The sequence below is a fragment of the Lagopus leucura genome, unplaced genomic scaffold (assembly GCF_019238085.1).
Source record: "Lagopus leucura isolate 7727_CA_CO unplaced genomic scaffold, USGS_WTPT01 Super-Scaffold_100029, whole genome shotgun sequence".
NCBI classification, from domain to species: Eukaryota; Metazoa; Chordata; class Aves; order Galliformes; family Phasianidae; genus Lagopus; species Lagopus leucura.
The window spans coordinates 7,972,326-7,992,074 of NW_024962280.1; the positions used below are offsets into that span (position 1 = coordinate 7,972,326).

Consider the following 19,749-nt stretch of genomic DNA (forward strand, 5'->3'; position numbering starts at 1 on the left):
GGGGGGGGCCCCGGTGCGGGCACTACCGCCGGCTCCGTGCCGTCCGCATCGCCCCCCGACCGCATGGGCGGCCCCAGGCGGTGCCTGCAACCCCTCCGGGACGGTGACACCGGGCCCGGAGCCCCGAACGGTGCTGTGAGCCGGGCCGGTACCGGGCACGTCCAGAGACGTCACTGCTGAGGGAGGAAGAGGAGGGAGAGAGGGGAGGCGGGGAGACGGGGAGGAAGAGGAGGAGAGGGAGGAGGAGGAAGGGAGGGAGAGGAAGGCTGAGGAGAAGGAGAGAGGAGCGGAGGGATGAAGGCAGATGGAGGATGGAGGAAGGAGGGGGGGAGGGGGGGCGGAGGAAGAGGAGGAGGGGGAGGGAGGAAGACGAGGAAGAGGAGGATGGGAAGAAGGCCGGACACCGCGGAGAGCGCCGTGCCAGCACCGCGGACAGCGCCCGCCCCAGAGAGCAGCCCGGGCACCCCGGAGAGCCGCAGAGCGGGGGACCCTCCGGCACCGGCGCCCCTCGGAGCAGAGCTGGAGGCCGCACTGTACGCCCCAAACCTCGAGCTGCCCGCCGCAGGCAGAGGGCTGCTCACCCTGGAACCTACTGCCGGCACTGCCGGGTGCCGCCCTGGCCCGAGGGTCCTCGGACCTCGCCGGCTCCTGGACAGAGGGAGCCCTACGGCCAAGGCTCCCAGGAGCCCTGCTCAGCCGTTCCCTGCCAAATGTTTCCCAGCATTAAGCGCTGCCAGGGCTGCAGCTCGGCCAGATCAGCCTCTAATCTGGGGAACAGCCTCTGGTTAATTATTCTGGGCCCTCCAGACTATGGCCAGGGTGACTCAGCAAGCAGCAGCCCAACATAGACAACATCAGCCCCAGATAAAGCCAACCCCACACCAGGGGCCACCTCGACCCCAGGACACCCCACAGTGACCTGCATCCCCGAGCCATCATCCAGCCTTGCCTCCATGTCCACTGCAAGACTGCAAGGGGTGCAGAGAGAAAATCCCCCAAGACAGAAAGCGTAGGAGCAGCCTACTGTATCGCTTCCCCTCCTGCCACAGAACTGCTCCAAACAGACCCTCCAGCTCCTGCCACCTCCATGCCCACAGGGAGAGGGATACATGGTGCTTGGGAATGGGGAAATTGTCCCCTGTGTGTTAGTGCTAAGGCCCGTTCCCCCCTGTGCCCCATGAACAGCAGGGTCTGGGGACACGGAGGAACATCCAACCCTAGAGCGCTGAGCAGCCTATGCCTCCCTCCCAGCCCCAGGAGGGAGGTACCTACCATCTGCCTTGGAGTGGCTCTCCATGGGGTATCCCCATGCCAACCCAGGGGGCAAGGGACAAAGGACAGGGGGCATAGGGCCAGGCGGCAATAGCGGCACACGGGGCATTATTTAGCAATGTTCTTTTATTTCCAGTTTTAAGGTGAAAAGATGCCTTTAAATCTTCAATTAAATACTCCATAAAGAAAAAAAAAAAAAAAAAAGCAAAAAAAAAAAAAATTATTTACAAATTCACGTGACCAGTTATTGAATCCTTGTTTTAATAATTACACGTGCGGCTCGTCACATCCGGTGCTCTATAAATACAGGGGACGCAGATGCGGGGCCGCCCCGTTGCTTTGCCCAATTGTGGCCTTAAACGTTTGGGGTGGGGAGGATGGGGGCTTCAGGGGGAGGACGGGGACTCAGCCTGGCCCAGAGAGAAAGGGTCACACATTTCCTCCCTCGCCCCCCCCTCCCGCCCCCCGGCACCCTCCCCAGGTGTCATAGCAGGAGCTGGGGGGAATTATTTATATTTAAAATAAAAAACCATAGGGAGGACTCCAGGTGGTGATAGGGGAATAGAGAGAGGACAGGGGAAGGGGAGAAATCACACTCCTGTCCCCAACCCAAATTTAATAAGTTTATATATATATAATCTCTCTATATTTCAGCAAGGAAGCGGGAGGAGGAAGAAGAGGGGGGAGAGGAGGGGTGACATCCCCCCCCATCTCACCCCTTCCCCCCCCCCTTGACATAAGCCTGGGGGGCTCAGCCCCCACTCCCGGTGACACAGGGTGCTGTGCTGGGAGGGGGGGACAGAAGGGGCCTGGAGCAGACCCACAGCGACAGCCACCTCCATCAGCATCCATTTATTATCATCGTGACAAACTAGTACAGGCCTGGCCAACAGAACAGGGACGAGGGGAGGAGGGAGAGGAGAAATAGAGAGAGGGATGCTGTTGGGGGCACAGCAGATCCCTCGGCCCCGGCATGAGCAAGTCCAGGGGGCCAGGGCTGGGAAGGGATGGAGTCACACCCCACGGTGCCCCATGCTCTCCCCCCTTCCTCCTCCTCCTCCTCCTCACAGCTGCTCAGTTGTTGTCCGACTCATCCTCTGCTTCCCGGAGCCAGGTGAAAAATGCTGTCACTGATTTCAGGGCCACCCCTTTGCCCTGCTGCTCGGCTGGGTCCTTGCTGGACTCCCACTTGTAGAAGGCCTCCTCCTTGATGACGTCCTCATCATAGAGAGCATCGAAGAACATCCGCAGCAGGTCTGCATGGGATAGAAGGGAAAACCCTGCTACTCCCCAGCCAACAGCCACCTTCTGATGGCAAGGACACACCTGCCCACCCCCCCCTTCTCCCTACATCGCCTGTCCCTGTGCATGACACTCACTTGGAGGCTGGTCCAACTTCACCACCAAAGCTTGCAAGGCATACAGTGCCTGAAGCTCCTTCTGCTCATCTCGCATGTACTTCTGCAGCAGCTTGGCCCGGTTGCGGATGACCAGGGCATCCACACGGTATGGGTTCTCAACTGCAGGAGAGGAGGTGTGAGAGGGGAGCTGCGAGGGCACATCAGGCCCCCACCTCCTCCCAGTACTCACAGATGATGGCTGAATGGCACACGGATGTCATCAGGGCCCTGATAAATGTGTTGGATAAGACGTGCTGCTCACTTAAGTTGGCCTGAAGGAAAGAAAGAGGGCCTGTGAGATGTTAATTGAGCCAGGAGGATGCCTTGCAGGCATTCTGCCCTCACCCTCACCTCAATCCAGTCATATATTCTTTGGTTGTTCGAGTTCTCCTTCAGCAGTTTGTCCATTTGTTTGCACAGCTCCTCTGAGGTTAGCTCCTTGCAGCTTGGCGTGTCCGAGTTGTCCCCCATTGTGTACTCCAATTTCTGGGGGATGCAAGAGAGGCAAGCTGTTAGGTGCAATACAGGGGAAGGCTGCTCCCAGCAGCAGGATCTGGAGGTCACAGTCCAGCTCTCACCTGCTCTGTGACAAATTTGTTGACATCCTGGTCCTCAGGCAGGAATTCCTTCCAGCTCAGGCCCCCGTCCCGCCACAGCTTGCCTGCGGTCTTCTGGCTCTGCAAGAAAACCTCAAGTCAGCCCTCAGTGCCACTGCTCTCCATCCTGCAGCCAGCTGCCCCGGTTCCCAGATACAGCAATGGGCATTGCCCACCACCGTTCTCTCCATGTCCAAAAGGGTTTTGATCCCTCTTATGTGCCCGCCCCAACACGTAAGCTGGCAACTATGTGAGCAGCACGCACTTACCATGCCCTTGCACAATAAGCCCAGCACCTCGACCAGCAGTGTGGTGGCTTTCCCAAGGGGCACCAGGGGCTTTGTTATCTCCCTGTAGAGCACAAGCAACGTGGTTGTTTTGCACGCCCCCACCAGGATCCCACAAGCAGCCCTGCAAAGGGGCACAGCCCTCACCTGAACAGCTCCTCCATGGGGATACCTTCCTCTTGCAGGATAGGTGTTATGAGCTCTGCGAGATACAGCCAGATATGTGGGATGTCGATCTCCATGTCTTCCGCAATCTCCAGGATTTCCCGCAGCCTGGAAGGCAGAGAGGAGGGCATTGAGATCCAGTGGTCCTTGCGCCCTCAGCTGGGAGGGACTTCAGGAGGGTTGAATTCAACGGCAGGTCAAACAGCGCTTTGGGAACAAGCTGCCTCAATCCCTCACCCTTTATAGTACTGCTCCTTGGAGAGCGTGCCAGCCTTCACCAGGTGGCACAGCAGGACCCCCATGTGCTCGCGGGAGATCGTACTCCGCTCAAGCGTGGACTCGATGCCATTCCGCACGAAGACATAGAGCAAGGAGGGGCTGCCCAGCTCCTGCACACACTGCAGGGCTTCCTGTGGGGACAGAGGGGTCAGTGCAGCCCCACAGCCAGCCCCTGCTCCCCGCTCCTCATCCTGGCACTGCCAGCAACCTGTCCAACAGCAGTGCTGCCTGGAGAAGCGGATGACATCCTGTGGGTGCCTGGCCACCTCCTCTTCTCACCTTCATATCATTGATGTGCAGATATTCCTCTATGATCGCCTTAGATTTCTTCTCCAGCTCCTCCTCTGACAGCATGGGTTTGGGTGATGCCGCAGGAGGTGCTGGCTCTTGTTTAACTGAGGAGAGTAAAAGCATCAGGCACCGCTTGGGACCGGCAGAGCCTCAGCCCGCAGCCAGATCCCAAGGAACCTCTCCTCCCCAACTCACTCGTCTCTCGGCTCCTGTCCCGTTCCTCTGACATGCTAGCAGTCTTGCGCACAGCCTCAGGGCCACTCTGCTTTTCCCGTTCTCTGCTCCTGTCCTCTGTCTCTTTGCTGAAGCTCCTCTTGGTGACAGCAGACCTGTTCCTCTCTCCCCGCTCTCCCCGATCAGGACGCTCCAGACGGTCACTGCTCTTCTCTGAACGTGACTCCCGGTCCCCTCTGTCCCCAGCCTTTTCTGACCTGTCGCGGCTAGAGCTGCCCCTGGATGGGAAGAGGAAGGACAGTGTGAAGAAGGCCATTGCCACGCTCCTCTGACCCCAAATTCTGCAGAGCTATGCAAGGCAACACTATCCCACTTCAACTCCCAGCCCTCTCTAGTTCCTCCTCTACTACTTGACAACCCTCATGGGTAGAGACTCCCTGTCCCATCACAGGTGTCCATTGCCATCCTTTGCTCTGACCTTCAGCAATGCTTAGGGCAGTCTGGCTCCATCCTCCCCATACCTTCCCTTGCTGCAGTAGGCTTTTCCTTCTCCTGACTGAACAAATCCAAGTCTCTGGGATCTCTCATTTCAGCTCCAATTATCCCCAATGGTCTTTGTAAGAATCCCTCCAGCCCATCCCTGGATGCCTACTCCAGGTAGCCCGAGGCTGCACACCGCACCCAAATGCGATCCTCTGAGTGCCAAGCTACAGCAGAAAGATGTGCCTTCCCATTTCTGGTGGCACCTGGGCTTGTGCAGCTCAGGACACGGTCTGCCTTTCCCACAAGAATGCAGCGACCCCATACCAAGCCCATGCCCGCAGCCCCATCCAGCCACAGAGAATGACTCCAGTCTAGACATCAGATTCCGTTTACCCACACGCCAACTGACCACTACCCAACCTGGAGAATTTTCCCCAGCCCACCAGAGCAGCACACTCACCTCTGCACCACGCGACGGGACTCCGGGCTCTCGGCAGGGGTGGACTGCTGGAGTGCTGAGAAGCGGTTCAAGGTGCTCGTGGCCGGTCGCCCTGAATCAGATGCTGGGCGTGAAAAGAGGGGAGCCTCAGAGTTCGGCACATCCCCGGTACAGGAACCTCTGGGAGAAAGGGTTCCCATTCCCACTCAATGGCACCACTGAGCTGGCCCCACATCACCTACCTGAATCTGCAGGCTTTGCGCCAGACCCTCCGCTACTGCCCTTGCCCCAGCTCAGCCGCCCGCCTGGCGCAAAGAGCTGGTTGTTGGAGTCGATCAATCCAGGCTGAAGGCAGAGAACAGTCAGCTCCGGGCCCTGCACCAAGACTGTGGGGCCAGGCAGCCCAACAACGTTCCTCCCCCCAGCCTCACCTTGGTGATTTTCGTTAGCCGGGTGGTGTCGATAGGCCGATTGCCCTTGCTGATGGGCACAGTGTTCCAGCCGTCATCTGCAACCAGGCTACTGCGTCCACCTGGGCACAAGGAGACAGAGATCAGGCACAGCCCTACCTCAAGCAGTGAGCAAAAAGAGCAACCTGTCTCTGGTGGCCTTAAGTCACTCACCACTGATAGATGGTCCAGGAGGTCCTCTCCTTTTGTCTTTTGACATGAGCTGCTGCACTTTGATGTGTTCCCGATGCTCCTCCATCTCTGCCTCTTTGTGGATCTGGTCAATGGTTTTGGGTCCCTGATCTCCTCGCCGTGGTACCCAGCTATTCTGCAGAGGGCAGAGGAGCAGGGCAGGGGAACTCAGACAGCTGGAGGACAGAGGCATTCCCCCTTCCTATCTGTCCAGTCCCCAGAGCCCACCCACCTCAGCCACCACAGCTCCCTGCATGCTGTGGCAGCTTTTGGCACAAAAGGGCTCCGTTTCGGGAGCTCCCTGCATTAAACAGCCGCCAGTTACTGTGCGCCCACTACTGCTGCCATGCTAACCAAGGGCTGGGAGCTAGCATGGTGTCTCTGGGGCTGGCCACAGCTTACATACCCACGTCTCTGCTCTCAGGGATACACGGACTGCTGGCACTCAGAGGACAGACCAGCAGCTCCACGAAACAAAGCAGGGGACAGGCCTTACCCGCCTGAGATCAATCACATCCTGCAGCATAAAACGGATTCGGGATGATGTCTTCTTCTCCTTGATGATTTTCTCCATCTGGTTGAAGTACTGGTCCATTCTGGGCTGTAGGGGCACAGGATCATGGTCACACTCCTTCTAAAAGCAGGGCAGAGCAAGATGGGGCAGGGCAAGGAGTACCTTGGCCTTCTCAAAGTCCAAATCCTTGCCAATGGTTGTAAGCAGGCGGCAAAGGCACTCAAGAGACTCCTCGTCATGGTTTTTGAGCAGCTTCACCACGCAGTCATGCATGATGGCCTCTGTCAGCATCTTCAGTTTGAAGAGCTCTCCAATGAACTTGATGTTACCCAGGGACCGCCTTCGGGCCTTGTCCCGCGCCTCCTCCAGCTCATCCTTCATGCGTGCCTTCTCTTCAGGCTGCAAGGGTCACACCAGCGCAGGTTAGAGCTCTGAGCCACCTGAGGGCATGGTACCAGCCCCCAGTCGAGCTTCCAGCCCAACTCACAGCACTGGCATCATCCATTTCTTTCTGCCGCTTCTCAAAGATCTCGTCGTCATCCTTATCCTTCTCAAACTCCTTCTGGCAGCGGTTGAGCAGCAGCTTGCGGAAGTTCACAGTCACTGTGGGCTTGTCTGTCGTGGGCACTTTGAGCTGCAGGGAGAAGTACAGCCCAGAGGAGCGTGAGTTGTGCCTCCCACAAAATCCCCAACACCTGGTTACTGCTTAAAGCAGAGAAAAAATTTTACCTCTTCGCGATGCTGTGCCACAATTCTTTGCTCAGCCTGCCAGCCACACACCCCATTTTTCCTCATATTAGAGGTAAACTGCCCACCCCATGCAGAGGCATTGGCACCCTACAGAGCTTGGTCAAAAGTCCTGAACAAATCCCAGGCCCCCAGCCCCTGCTCACCCCCATAAGGCAACGGCACATGTTAGCGTAGGCAACAGAGAAGTTTGGCTCCGAGATGGCTTTCTCGAAGACAAGGTCAATGACACCCTTGAGTCTCTCCTCCGTGTCGATGGACAACTCCATCACCTGCTTCATCAACTGCTGGAACATCTGGGGTGTCAGCTTGTTGAGGATGCTGCGGACGCGGCGAAGCAGTTCCTGTAGGGACAACAGGGTCAGCAAGAGTCAGGTGCATCTCCCTGCCCTCCTCAGTGGGCACCAGGTGCATCACCTGCCTGTCCCCGACTCCTACCTGTGTCTTGATGTTCTCAGGATCCTCCTCCTCAGAGGCACGCTTGCTGCTGGGTTTCCAGGCCTTCTCAGCCTTGTTCAGCTTGACATCCTCATTGAGGGACACAGTGGCAATGATTTTACGGGGTTCCTTCCTCTGAGTCTGCTGCGAGCGGCGAGGACCCAACCCTGAGGGCTGACACAGGAAGAAGGAATTCAATTCTTTGTTCCAGCCCTTCTAGTGGACAGGCCAGGCCAGCAAGCTCCTGTGACATTCCCATCTGCCTGCTCAGATCCTCAGTTCCATCACTGACGTCAGTGGCCCAGACACAGTGGCTCGAAGGCTTGATCATCACAGAGAGGCAGGGGGGTTCAGCATGGCAAAAGGAGGAACAGGCAGATACTCACCAGGCCCCGGTTGCCCATGACAGGCCGCCCAAGGTTGGCAAAGGAGGGGGTGAAGTCAGGGCTGCAGTTCATGCCGCTGAGGCGGATGGGGTCGAGTGCCCGCAATGGGGTCTTGTTGGCCTGCGAAGGTACACAGGGCTGAGGATGCCCGGGGGGGCAGAGGAGGAATGGATCCATCCCCCAGCCTCAACGCCGGGACAACGAACTGGAAAAATGGCCCCAAAGAGCTTCCCATGCCTCTCCCTCTGCTTTGCTCACATCACAAGTGCTGCAGCAGGACCCAGAGCGCAGCAGATGGTGCAGAGCAGAGGTGCCCAACCCCCAAACCCCAATTTCCAGGACCGCACCAACCTTGTCCAGGACCACATCTGTGATCTGGGGCAGCCCCTCAGGTTTCTGCATGCTGGCAAAGATGAACTGGAAGCCCAGCAGGAACTCCCGGTCATACCGCTTCTTCTCCTCAGGATTCAATGGCTTCCACTGCTCTGCAGTGGGAGAAAAAAAAAAGGACTGTGATGCTGGGGAGCTGGGGCTGAGACAACCACAGAGCTGCCCTGCCCTGGCACCCCACAAACACAACCCTGCTTGCTTAGAGAGCCTGATGCCACCAGCTTCCTGCTCAAGACACAAGTGCCAGAGCCTCTGTCCCCAACACTGTGGAAAGTCTGAGGACAAGACAGGAGGAGCACGTGGTCCTTAGGACAGCTGGCCCATGCCAAGAGCCTCTCCATCTCTGGAGCCTGAGTTGGTGTTTCCTATCAGAAGCCTCATAGGCCCAGGCAGAGCTCACCTTCCTTGTAGCGGTACTTCTGGTCCCCAGCCTTGCCCTTCTCTGGGGCCAGCTTGTCCTCCTTCTCCTCCCACGTCTCCTCCGACTCCTCCTGGGGACGGGCGGGGGCTGCGTCCTCTGTTTCACGGGCAGGCATGGGAGGGGGAGGCTTGTTTTCCACTTCTGAGGCACTGTCGCTGATCTGAGACTACACCAGGAGAGGGATGTGGAAAACAGTCACACTGAGAGTCCAGCCCTACCCTTCTGTCCTACACCAGGTGTCCTGCCCCCTCAGATCCTCTTTACCATCACAGAGCATCAGTGGCCCAGACACGATGGCACAAAGTAGAGTTCATCACAACAAGGGATGGGACACAAAGAGATCCTCAGGTGCCTTGGGACACTCACCTCTTTAAAGGCATCCAGCAAATCGCCTACTGCCTCCTTCTTGTTCAGCTCCTTCATCCTTCGCTTTTTCTTTGGCACCGACACAGCAACTAGCAAAGAGGCAAAGACGTGAGGGCTGGGCACCGACACAGCATCCACACGACCCAGTGCCAGCTCTGGGATCACTGGTGAGGCCCCAGTAGCACTGAGCAATATGAGGACAGGATCCTTTCACAGCCCATTCCACCCACTATACTGATGCACCGATGGCTAAACAGAGCAGCACACAGGGACTCCGTACCTTTCCCTATCCACACCCCTGCTCACTTTGTGCTATAATGCAGCACAACATTCCACACCACTCCCTAGCCTCGGGGGCTCCCCATCCTCACAGCACTCCTGCCCCTGCGCAGGGTTGTGCACAGAGATGCCCCATCTCCCTTACAGAGACACTGCCATGTGTACCTCTCCTCCCATACACACCACCCCAGGATGCACGAGCATCCAAGCAGTCCTATGTACTACCTCACAGACACGCCTCCCCAAAAACACATCCACCCCATGCCTTCCTAAGAAAACCTGTGCTTCTACAACCCATAATTCTATGGATACGCCCTGTCTCCCCCACCCAACCCAAGGGTGCACAACCCTCCTTTAGCCCCCTTGTTTAATTTCCACGCATCTGCCTGGAGTGCCCCCAAAAAACAAGAATATAGAGCATCTTCCCCCACCACAACCCCAAGGCACCCCATTTTCCTCTCAAGGGTTCCTGTATACTTTCCAATCCTTGTAATTTTACAGTCTCTCAGAAGCACATCTCCATCCATCCACCCATCCCCAGCACACACCCCCAAAGTCTCAGGACAGCATAAAATACAACCCCAGTACATCCTCCTCACACCAATGCTTAAGGCACCCCATACACATCCACATGTCCCACTGTCCCCTAGCCCTGTGAGCCAGGGCACTCTCACACATCTCAAATCGAACCATACCCACATCACATCCCATGGTGATACGCCCCAGCCCCCTCTTCTACGCCTTCCCCACATCCCTATACCAAGGACCCCACCCAAATAACCCCCACAGCACCCCAAACCTTGCACAGTCGCCTCCAAGGTCTGCGACGGGGCAGGGGCCGGACTTGAGCTCCGCTCCTGGGCCTCAGCAGGGCCTTCGCTCTCTTCTTCTTCCTCCTCTGCTGGGGGGGAGGTGGGAGTGCCAGGCTGCGCTGGCTCCTCGGGCTCCGAGATGGGGCTGACATCCGACTCAGGCTGCTCCTCGCTTGGCTCCGCTTTGCTGGAGCCCTCCATCCCATTGGGCAAGGGCAGCTCTTCAGGCTGCACAATGGGGGATTCCAGGGTGGGAGCTGGGGCGGGCACTGGGGCAGGCTCCGATACGGGCGCGAGCACCGGCTGGCACACGGGTGCCTCGGGGAGCGGCTCGGGCACCTCCTCTAAGACCCCATTGGCCTCAGCAGCAGGCTCGGCGACAGGCTCAGAGCAGGGCTCTTCCTGGGGTGGCGGGGGGCTGGGAGAGGCGGGTTTGGCGAGTGCTTCAGGGACCGGTGGGACAACGAGCGGCGGCGATGGCGCAGCTGGCACCGGGGGCACAGCTGGCATGAGGGGGGCAGCAGGCACCGATGGCACCTCAGGCAGGGCGGGCGCCTGCAATGTGGGCTCCAGGAGAGGAATGGCAACCTCTTCCTCCTCCTCTGCCACCTCCTCCTCCACCACAGCCGCCGTGTCCATGTCAGGTGGGGGCACGAGGGGCAGCTCCCCAGCCCCTGGCACTGTAGTGATAGCGCTAAACGTCTGGTGCAGGTCGGGCGGCGCCTCGCCCAGCTCCACTTTAGTGTCCGCTTCCACGGGGGGCTCCATTGGCACCAGCGTCACAGTTGACATCACCACGGGCTCCACCTCAGGGATGAGGGGAGGGGGAGGCGACGGGGACGCTGACTTGCTGGGCTCCAGGGAGACGGGTTTGCTCACCACCAGCGCAGGCTTTGGGCGGTCATCTGCAAGAGAGGAGGTGTTAGTGGGGGCTCTGACCCCTGCTGTGCCCTGATCCCCCTAAATCCCAGATCTCCATCAATAGCAGGGGAAGGGACAGATGTGCCAACCCACGTTAAGCGGACAAACGGGGAACGGGGATGATGGGGGTCCTCCAGTGCCCAGGGTACAGCCAGGCCAAGCAAAGACAGTCCCCATAAACTCTCCTGGAACCAACAGTGGAAACACTGGTTTCCAGGTACACAGGGAACATGTCCGTCCCCACAAGCTCCAAGTGATCTGTGGGGCTGGCACGGGGCCTGGCACCAGCTGTGCCAGGGAGCGATGTGGCACAGCCAGGCCCCAGTGTGTGCACGTACCTGGCCGGACAATAACTGCTACATGAGGGGTTTCTCCATTGGCCTGGGGTTCCAAACCGCTTCCAGCCTAAGGGGACAAAAAGGGAGTCAAGCAGGACACCATGCATCTCCCAGCACCCCAGCTGGGAAAATGAGGGCCACTGACCTGGGGAGGGGTGGGGGTAGATGAGGTCCTTGCTCCAGACATTATTTCTTCAGTGATGTCTTTGCCACCTTGGTTGGGGTCTCGTATCCGGATCTGTCCGTGGGCCAGAGCAGAGAGAGGGGGATTGTCAGTGAGGTGGGGAACACAGCATCCAAGGGCCACGCAGCCAGTGGCATGTCCCCTCGCTACAGGGCACAGAGCCTCTCAGAGAGGGAGCTGTCCCACTGCCTGGCCAGAAGAGATGGTGCAGGGCAGGGTGCATCTCAGATGCCACCAAGCAGCCAGAGCCAGCAGGGCATCACTGTGCTCAGAACAGTGCCTGCCTCCAGGCTTGGTGGACCACAGGCAGCACCATGCTGGTAAAGGGGCTGCGGGCACCCCACATCCCTACAGTCAGTGTGGGTGCAGCACGAGCTGCAGTGCACCATGGTGGGATGCGTGGGTCCAGTACACAGAGGAGGCACGGTTCTTGCTCACTCATCTACGAACAGAACCAGCTGCCAGGTCCCAATAAAAGCACAGCCTAAGCAGCACCAATGCCTCTCCATCAGTACTCCTGGAGAAATCCCCCACCCAGCAGCACCCCCAGCCCCCCAGCTTGCAGTGCAGTGCGGGGCCAGCAGCTGCTCAGCTCCCCACTATAAATAGGCCCTACACAAGGCCTCTGAGCACCGGCATCTCCGGGAGCAGACAGCAGTTGGCAGCCGCGGCACACCCGCCCCCCTGGAGCCATGACTCAGCACAACGCTGCCCGCTGGGACAGCCAAGGTCATCGGCACCCACCGAGCCCCCCAACCCAGGTGCACAGCCCCATACCACCCTCAGCTGGTGTGCTGCGCACCGAGCACAGCAGGCAGCCAGGAAAGAGCCGGCACAGGCAGCGTGCCCCATGCTAGGCTTGGCACCATCCCCATCTCCAGCACGCATCTCCCCCACGCCAGAGGCGCACGGCTCTTACCGTCTTGCGCTCTCGTTTTGGGGGGATCGGTGGCTGCTGGCTCACAATCACCTGAGCAGTGGGGACCCCCGCCGGGAACTGCTGCACCCCCTGGGCTGGGTAATAAGCACCCGCTGGAGGAGAGGGGAGAGCGTAAGAGGCGGCAGGTGTCCAGCGTGCATCCACCGAGTCCAGTCCTCCCACTCCCACAGATGCAGGGGGACCGCCAGGAGCTGGGGGAGCTCACACCACGCTACAGAGAACCCCAGTTGCATCTGGCCTGCATCACCCCAACCCACCCGACAGGCCTGACCAAATTCCTTCCCCATGACACGCGGCGTCCCTGCGCCGCCCCCACACCCAGCCGTGCCCACCGGCTCCAGGTCACCGCCAGTCCCTCCGGGACGCTGAACCATGCTTGGGCACAGGAGCCCTGGCTCCATGGGTGCTCCCTTCCTGCCAGCTCCCTTATCTCCCCTGGGCCAGCAGCAGTTCTAAGGGCGGCTCCACACAGCCCCATCCACGCCCTCCATTCATTCACACCCTTGGGCTCCCTGCTCAGACCCCTGCGAATTGAGTTCATAGCACTGAGCGGTGCTGAGGGCTGGAGGTAGCACCAGGCCCTGATCCAGCCCCCAAAAGGTGCTGTGCTCCTCCCAGGTCACCCATGCAATAGGCATCTTAGGGAGGGCTAGCATCAAGCAGGGCTGCATTGTGCCCCAGGCAGGGAGTGACTGCAACACCAGCACAGGGAGGGACAGGGGCAGCTGCACCCTGGCCTCCTCCCCGCTCTAGCATTTCCCAGCCACACACTGAGCACAGAACTCACTCAGCAACACACTCATGGCCACCTTCCCCCCATTCTGGTGACACACGCGAGAAACAGAGCCAGCCTGGCTGCCCAGGGAAGCAGCACGTGGTTGGGGCCAAATATTGGGGAAACAATGAAGCCACAAAAGAGGATCCCTGTGATGGGCTGGGGGAGCACCAAAAGGGCCTCAAACCCCACAGGTAGTTAAGCAGATGGGGAAGAAGGAGACCCTAAGACTGCAGGCCAGGGGACCAAAACACCCGGGGAGGCAGGGCTCCGGGCCCTATGGAGCAGGAAGGCGTTGGGCTGAGTGCTGGGACTGGGCCCAGCTGGCCACTGCACGGGGCCACCTCCTCCCTCTGAGGGGCTGATGGGACAAAAGGGAGGGAGGAACAAACACGTACCTGGCTCAGGAGAAACCCCTCTCCATCCCGGTTTGCTTTGCTGCCATACCGGGGACGGGACGGAGGCCTCAGCTCACATTTCTGTGTCTGCCAGGCCTCCCGGACGGACCAAGCCTAAATATAGTCACAGCCCGGGTGGCCGCATACAAGCCGGGGGAAGGAGGGGGGGCTGCTTATACCATCGCTCCCCAGCTCCGGGAGAGGGCAGGCGTGGAGCAGCCACTGCCCAGACCCTGCTCACCCAGGACATGCAGCTGGCTCAGGGAGGGGAGGCAGCACCAAACAGGCTCACCGCCAGCCTGCAAGCCAAGGGGGAGAGGGGATAAAGTCTGCCCTGTCCCTCTGCCTGGGCAGTTAAACATTAATCCATCCCGATTTGGAAAAGGAGGAGGTGGGTGGACACGTGGGACACGATGCATGGCCTTCAGGGCTGCACTGGGAGACACACAGCACCGCCAAAATCCCAAAACAGCACGTAGTGGTGTCAGAAGTCACAGAAGGCACCTCACCAAACCCAGAGACGGAGGGATTTTGTGCTCAGCCCATCAATTTGTGGGGTTGCAAGGAGGCCAGAGTCAGGGGAACAAAAGGGATGAAGCGCTGTGGATGGAAGAGCAATGGCAGCAGAGTAATCCCCCCAGTCTGTACCGTAAGTTCCAAACTCTGTGGGGCTGGCTCCAGGGTAAAAACTAGGGGCACCGGGCTGGACCGGGTACTGCTGTGTTGGGACAACGTATGTGGAACGACCCTGAAATGGGGGAGAAAAAAGCTGGTTATATCCCCAGCAGGGCACAGGCACACCCCAAAACTGCGCATGCCCCAAATCAGTGTGCCATTAAGGCAGGGCACAGGACACAAGCCACGCAACACATATCCAGGGTTAGCACACAGAACCCCGTGGGTGCTGCCCCTCCGCAGAGCCAGACAACACTCTGATGGAGTCAGGGACAGCTCAGAAAACCAGGGTAACTCCCTCCACTCCCCAGAACAAATTTGGGCTCCAACCTCAGGCCCACCCCAGCGCCCTCCCACAGAGCCCGGGGCACAGCCCTCACCTGTCCGGGAATGTAATAGGCTCCTTGGGAAGGTGTGTAGGATATCTGGGAGGGTATCATCATCACCTGGGAAGCAGCTGGATACACATGGGCAGGAGGGCCAGGCCGGGTCGTTGTGTTGCTCTGCACGCGGGACGCGCTGGCGGGAGGCTGGGCCCTGTTCTGGTAGAAATGCTTTGGGAGAGACAGGGACGCAGTGAGGCCAGAGCACCAGTACCCCCCTGCCAAAGTGCCAGAGTAACCAAGCCAGGTTCCCTCCCTACCCCAGAATTTAGGGGGTGGAAGGTTCACAGCACCCATCACCCCAAAACTCATCCTAGGCACAGAGTGCACCCCTGGGTAGAGATTTAAAGAGGGGAGCCCCCACCCACCCCCCCCCTTCATGGGATGCGGTTCCCCCACACCCCCCTTCCAGGCACCCCACATTGCCCCACGCACCTGCGGGGGGGCAACCTGGCTCCATCCGACCCAGCTCATGCCCAGCACAGCCCACTCCCAGCCCAACAGGGCCGGCAGCGCCAGCGCCCGGAGCCAGCCACGGCTGCACGCAGCTCAGCGGCAGGTCCCGGCGTGCCTTGCAACAGGGGCTGGCACTCGCACTGAATGCTGGGACCTGTAGTCCCACTGTGCCATGCCGCACCGTGCTGGGACAGCCAGGACACGGAGCCAGCAGCTCCCTCCAGCCCCTGCCTCCCTGCCCGCTGCTTTGCTGGGTGGCAGCACCCCAGAGCTGGGGAGCAGAGGCAGCAAGCAAGCAGGTGCCTGCACGCCCAGTGCGTGGGGCAAGGCTGGAGCAAGGAGAAAGCGTTACCTGGAGAGACCTGAATCCTCCCTGATAGCAAGTGCACGCATACAGAGGGAGAGGGGAAAGAGAGAGACAGGAGTTACTGCTGCCGCGCTGAGATGGGACATGGGTATGGGTGGTGGGAGGGGGAACAGGGGTGGTAGTGCAAGCTTGGTGTTGTGGGATGGAGGAGCAGCAGCCGGACTCCCAGAACGATGGCCACATCCCAGATCCACCCATGCTGGGGGACACAGGGAGCTGCCTTCCCCTCTGGAGGTCCCCATGGAGCCAGGGGGACCCGGCACACTGTAGATATCACTAGGTCTGTCCCCAGCTGTGCCTCTGAGCTGATCAAGGCACAGAGCCTTTGCTCACACTCCCAGGGGCCACGAAAGGCAGGAGGGACAGCCATAGTGTTGCAGGCAGGATGCAGGGGGATACATCCAGCTTGCAAGGCACAAAAGCTTTGTCACCTCCTGGGGCTGTCAGGTCCCAGCCCTTCCATAGCTGCAGCCTCCCACAGCCTAAGGGACATGCTGGGTACGCTGTAGAAAGTCACTATCACTCCCAGGGCTCTGCATTAGTCAGGGACAGACCAGCAGCACGGCACAGCTGCTGCCTCAGGAGACCCCCACCCCAGAGAGAGAGGGAGGAAAACGATGAGAAGGGCACAGGCAGAAGCAGCGGCCTGGGCCGAGACCAGCACAGGCACAGCCACATGCACTAGACTTCATGCAAGAGCAGCCAAGGAACTTGGGGACGCTGCAGTGAAACCCCTCCAGCTGATCCCACTGAGCAGGTGTCCCTCTGTCCTCCAGCCTGTTCCCCCCTACGGCTCGATGCAGCTCCCCACGTGCTCCCCAAGTATTTCTGTGCAGTGCCGGGTACTGGGGCTGCCCCGGGTGCTCAGCATGCAGGGTAGGGACTGGTTAGTACCTGCTGGTGAATAGCACGAGGCCCTGCTGGAAACTGAGAGAGGAGAGAGCAAGGTTTGGAAAGGGGAGGAAGGAGAGAAGAGCGGTCACTTGGTGGGTACCCCGCAGGAGCTGTCTGCCCTCACCCCAGAGCTGGGGAGAAGGGACATCGTGATGGAGATTTGGGGTAGGTGCACACCAGCCCCATAGGGCAGGATCAGGCTCCTTGCATCCCCAGCACTGCTGTGGCCAACCAGGAAGAGCGTGGGCTGCTCAGTCAGGAGGCTGCAGACCCTAACCAGCTCCCCAAAACCTCCTCTTCCCATACTAAACCCCTTACCTGTCGCGGCTGAGAAGGCGTATTCATTTGTGAGGTCGGTGTCGGGTTAAAAATCACAGGTGCCGTCTGACCAGGTGGGAACGCTGACTGCATGGAGGGAACCAGTGGGCACCACAGCCTCTAGCAGCCTCATCCCGAATCAGAGAGGCAGTTGGGCACCTCCCACCCCAAAAGCCATTGGAGGGGCTGTTTGTTACCTGTGGAAGTCCAGGAGAAGGGGCAGGGTGCGGGGCTGTCGGGGCTCCTCCTGTGGGCTGTGGAGCTTTGTTCATTTCATGTGGTTGTGCATAAGGATCCCCTTGCTATCTGCGGGGACAGGCATAAGCTGAATGGCATCGTATTTTTTGCGTTGCAGTCTGCAGTATTCTCCTATCCTGAAACGGGGCAATGCAGCCCCTCTGAGAAGCTCCAGGAGCTGGGGTGGAGTTGGGCAGAAGCTGACGCCGGGGTGCCCTGGCTCCACCCAGGCTGACCTACTAAGTGCTTCCCCTGGCCGGCCAAACCTGTTCCTGCTGGTGGTGCCGGGAGCCCAGCTCATGCCGCAAACGCCTACCGGGGAGGGCAGGGAGCAGCTCCCACGTCCCCCCCTGCCACCACACCGCCGCCGCTCCTGCCTTTGGGGACACAGCTGGGTCCCAGGAGGGACTTGGTACCCTGTTCCATACTCCTTGCCCCAGAGCAAAGGGCACCTGAGCAGGAGAGAGGAGGTGCCCCCTGAGCTGTACCCCAGGAGGGGTCCCCACATCCCATGGCAGCATTAGGATGGGGCGGCTCACTGCCAGCCGTGCCGCACCATGAGCGGTGCCTGTAACATGACACCTGGCTGTGTCAGCACTCGTGGCCCTGCCGGCCCCCCAGCCCCTTTGCCAGCCCCCTTGTCCCATGGTAAGCCAGGCATAGGCTATCCCCCTCACTTTTCAGGCACCCCCAGATATGGGGATGGCCAACCTTCAGAAGGACCCCCAGCACCAAACACAGCCATCAGCCCTGATGCCATCCAGGTGCTCGGATGGGACCCGATCCCATATACACTGACAGCCCCGGTTAACGGAAGACCAAAGGGATTTAAGGCACAGCAGGGACAGCAGATCTTGGGGACAGCCACACCACCAGGCCCACAAAGCCACACCGGGCCACCCGCCACCGGCACAAACCTGGGCCCGGAGGGAGGGACACCACAACCCGGCCCCCCAGTGCCTGCACAGCACCCCATACTCACCCCCCCGCGGGAAAAACCTGGGCCGACTGAGCGGGCCTGCAGAGACCTTTCATCCGACTGACTGGGACAGCAGGAGGGGAGAGAGGGGGGGGGAGAGACACAGTCAGCCCGAGGCCCTGCAAGAGGCCGGGTCAGGCCGCGGGTCCTGCTGCCAGGCCCCCAGACCCACTCAGGCCCAGGGCTGCCCGCCGCCGCCACCCCCCGGCGCGGGGCCGAGCCGCGGGCTCGGGCCGCACTGCAGGCGGCGGAGGCCCGGCCCTACAGGCCCGAAGCACCGCCCGAAGGGATCCGGGGCCCGCAGCCCACGGGAGCAGCGCAGGCCCCGCGGAGCCCCTCCCGCTGCCGCCTACCGGGTCCGGCCGCCTCCGCCCGGCTCTCCCCGCGGCCGCGCGGCCGCCCGCGTCCCGCCGTGCCCTCCTCCCCCGCCGCGGGGCGATGACGGGGCCGTTCCCCCGGGCCGGGTCGAGCCGCCACGGCGTCTGCCGGGCTCCAGCACCGCCGCCTGACGCGGCCCCGGACCGGCCCGACCGGCTGCGGACGGGGGGCAGAGCGGGGCGGCGGTGACTCACCCCGGGGCGGGGGGAGGGGAGGGGGGGGGTAAGGCCGGAGGGGCCGGCTCCATCTTGGCGGCCCCGGCAGGAGGAAGGAGCGGAGCAGGGCACGGCGCAGGGCCCAGGGCGGCACCCGGCGCTCCGCTCCCCCCCGCGGCGGCGCGGCCTCTGCCAAGGACACGTGTCACTGCCGCCCGCCGCCATGGCCCCGCGGCCCTACACCGGGCCCGGGCGGGGCGCTGGGGCGCGCCACGTGCGGCGGCGGCGGCGGCGGCGGCGGGGCCCGGCGGCGGAGCACGTGCGCGACGGCGGCACGTGGGGACGGAACGGCGCTCGGCGCGGCTCCGCCGGAGCGCAGGGCCCGGCGGCAGCGCGGAAAGCGGATAACGGCGGAAAGACCGGCGGCGCCCACGTGGTGGTGGTGGTGGGAGTAGCGGTGGCAGCGCGACGGCGGGGCCCGGCGGCACCGCGAGGCCCCGGGCTTCGCATCGCTGCCGCCACCCTGGTGCCGGTGCCCCCCCCCCCCCCCCGGCCCCCCCCCCCCCCGCGGCGCGCGCCCGCCCCGCCCCCGCCCGTTACCTTCAGTCTCCTTCAGCGCGCGCGGCCCGACGCAGCCGCAGCGCAGCGCAGCACGACCATTTCCGGAGCCGCGCCGCGCGCAGGGGCGGGGCCGGGCGCGCCGCCGGGGGGAGGGGCGGGGGGCGGGGCGACGTCCGCCGCGCCTGAAGCCGCCTCGGGAGCCGCCCGCGGCACGTGACTCCTATGTCACGTGACGGGAGGGAGCAAAGGGGCGGGGCTCGCCGGGCACGCCCGCTCTGCGCGGGAGCCCCGCCCCCCGCGGGAGCACGCGCTCCAGGTGCCTGCCCGCGCCGCCGCCGCGATCCTCGGACCTTCCCGGGACGGGCACGCCGCTCTCGGTGCCGTCATCCCCAGCCTGGCGCGGACTACCC

At 61.1% G+C, this 19,749-nt stretch overlaps 1 protein-coding gene and 2 non-coding genes across 10 annotated transcripts; all 3 read right to left on the reverse strand.

Moving 5' to 3' along the window:
- Positions 1-1,516: 1,516 nt before the first annotated feature.
- EIF4G1 (eukaryotic translation initiation factor 4 gamma 1) lies at positions 1,517-19,453 on the reverse strand. 8 transcript variants are annotated; one of them, XM_042881062.1, is made up of 33 exons: positions 19,379-19,453; positions 18,249-18,309; positions 17,227-17,331; positions 17,030-17,116; positions 14,992-15,165; positions 14,585-14,684; positions 12,743-12,855; positions 11,785-11,877; positions 11,640-11,706; positions 10,368-11,285; positions 9,290-9,378; positions 8,903-9,089; positions 8,464-8,597; positions 8,113-8,250; positions 7,727-7,900; positions 7,435-7,632; positions 7,029-7,175; positions 6,704-6,940; positions 6,524-6,628; positions 6,010-6,163; positions 5,818-5,918; positions 5,629-5,731; positions 5,408-5,510; positions 4,486-4,742; positions 4,279-4,394; positions 3,958-4,130; positions 3,703-3,828; positions 3,538-3,619; positions 3,251-3,349; positions 3,024-3,158; positions 2,863-2,944; positions 2,652-2,792; positions 1,517-2,528 (listed from the first exon to the last, which is right to left on the reverse strand). In XM_042881062.1, exons 3-33 carry the CDS (start codon positions 17,299-17,301, stop codon positions 2,347-2,349), a joined length of 4,890 nt encoding a protein of 1,629 aa, XP_042736996.1. In that variant the 5' UTR covers positions 17,302-17,331; positions 18,249-18,309; positions 19,379-19,453; the 3' UTR covers positions 1,517-2,346. The 8 variants fall into 8 exon arrangements, with proteins under 8 accessions (XP_042736996.1, XP_042736999.1, XP_042736998.1 ...); XM_042881065.1 differs by having other exon boundaries at positions 8,113-8,232; positions 17,227-17,335; XM_042881064.1 differs by having other exon boundaries at positions 5,408-5,498; positions 17,227-17,335.
- On the reverse strand, positions 7,990-8,062 carry LOC122185519. Its single transcript, XR_006180903.1, has one exon. It is a non-coding gene; the product is annotated as a small nucleolar RNA SNORD66 (small nucleolar RNA).
- LOC122185518 lies at positions 9,169-9,248 on the reverse strand. The gene has a single exon (XR_006180902.1). It is a non-coding gene; the product is annotated as a small nucleolar RNA SNORD66 (small nucleolar RNA).
- Positions 19,454-19,749: the final 296 nt, after the last annotated feature.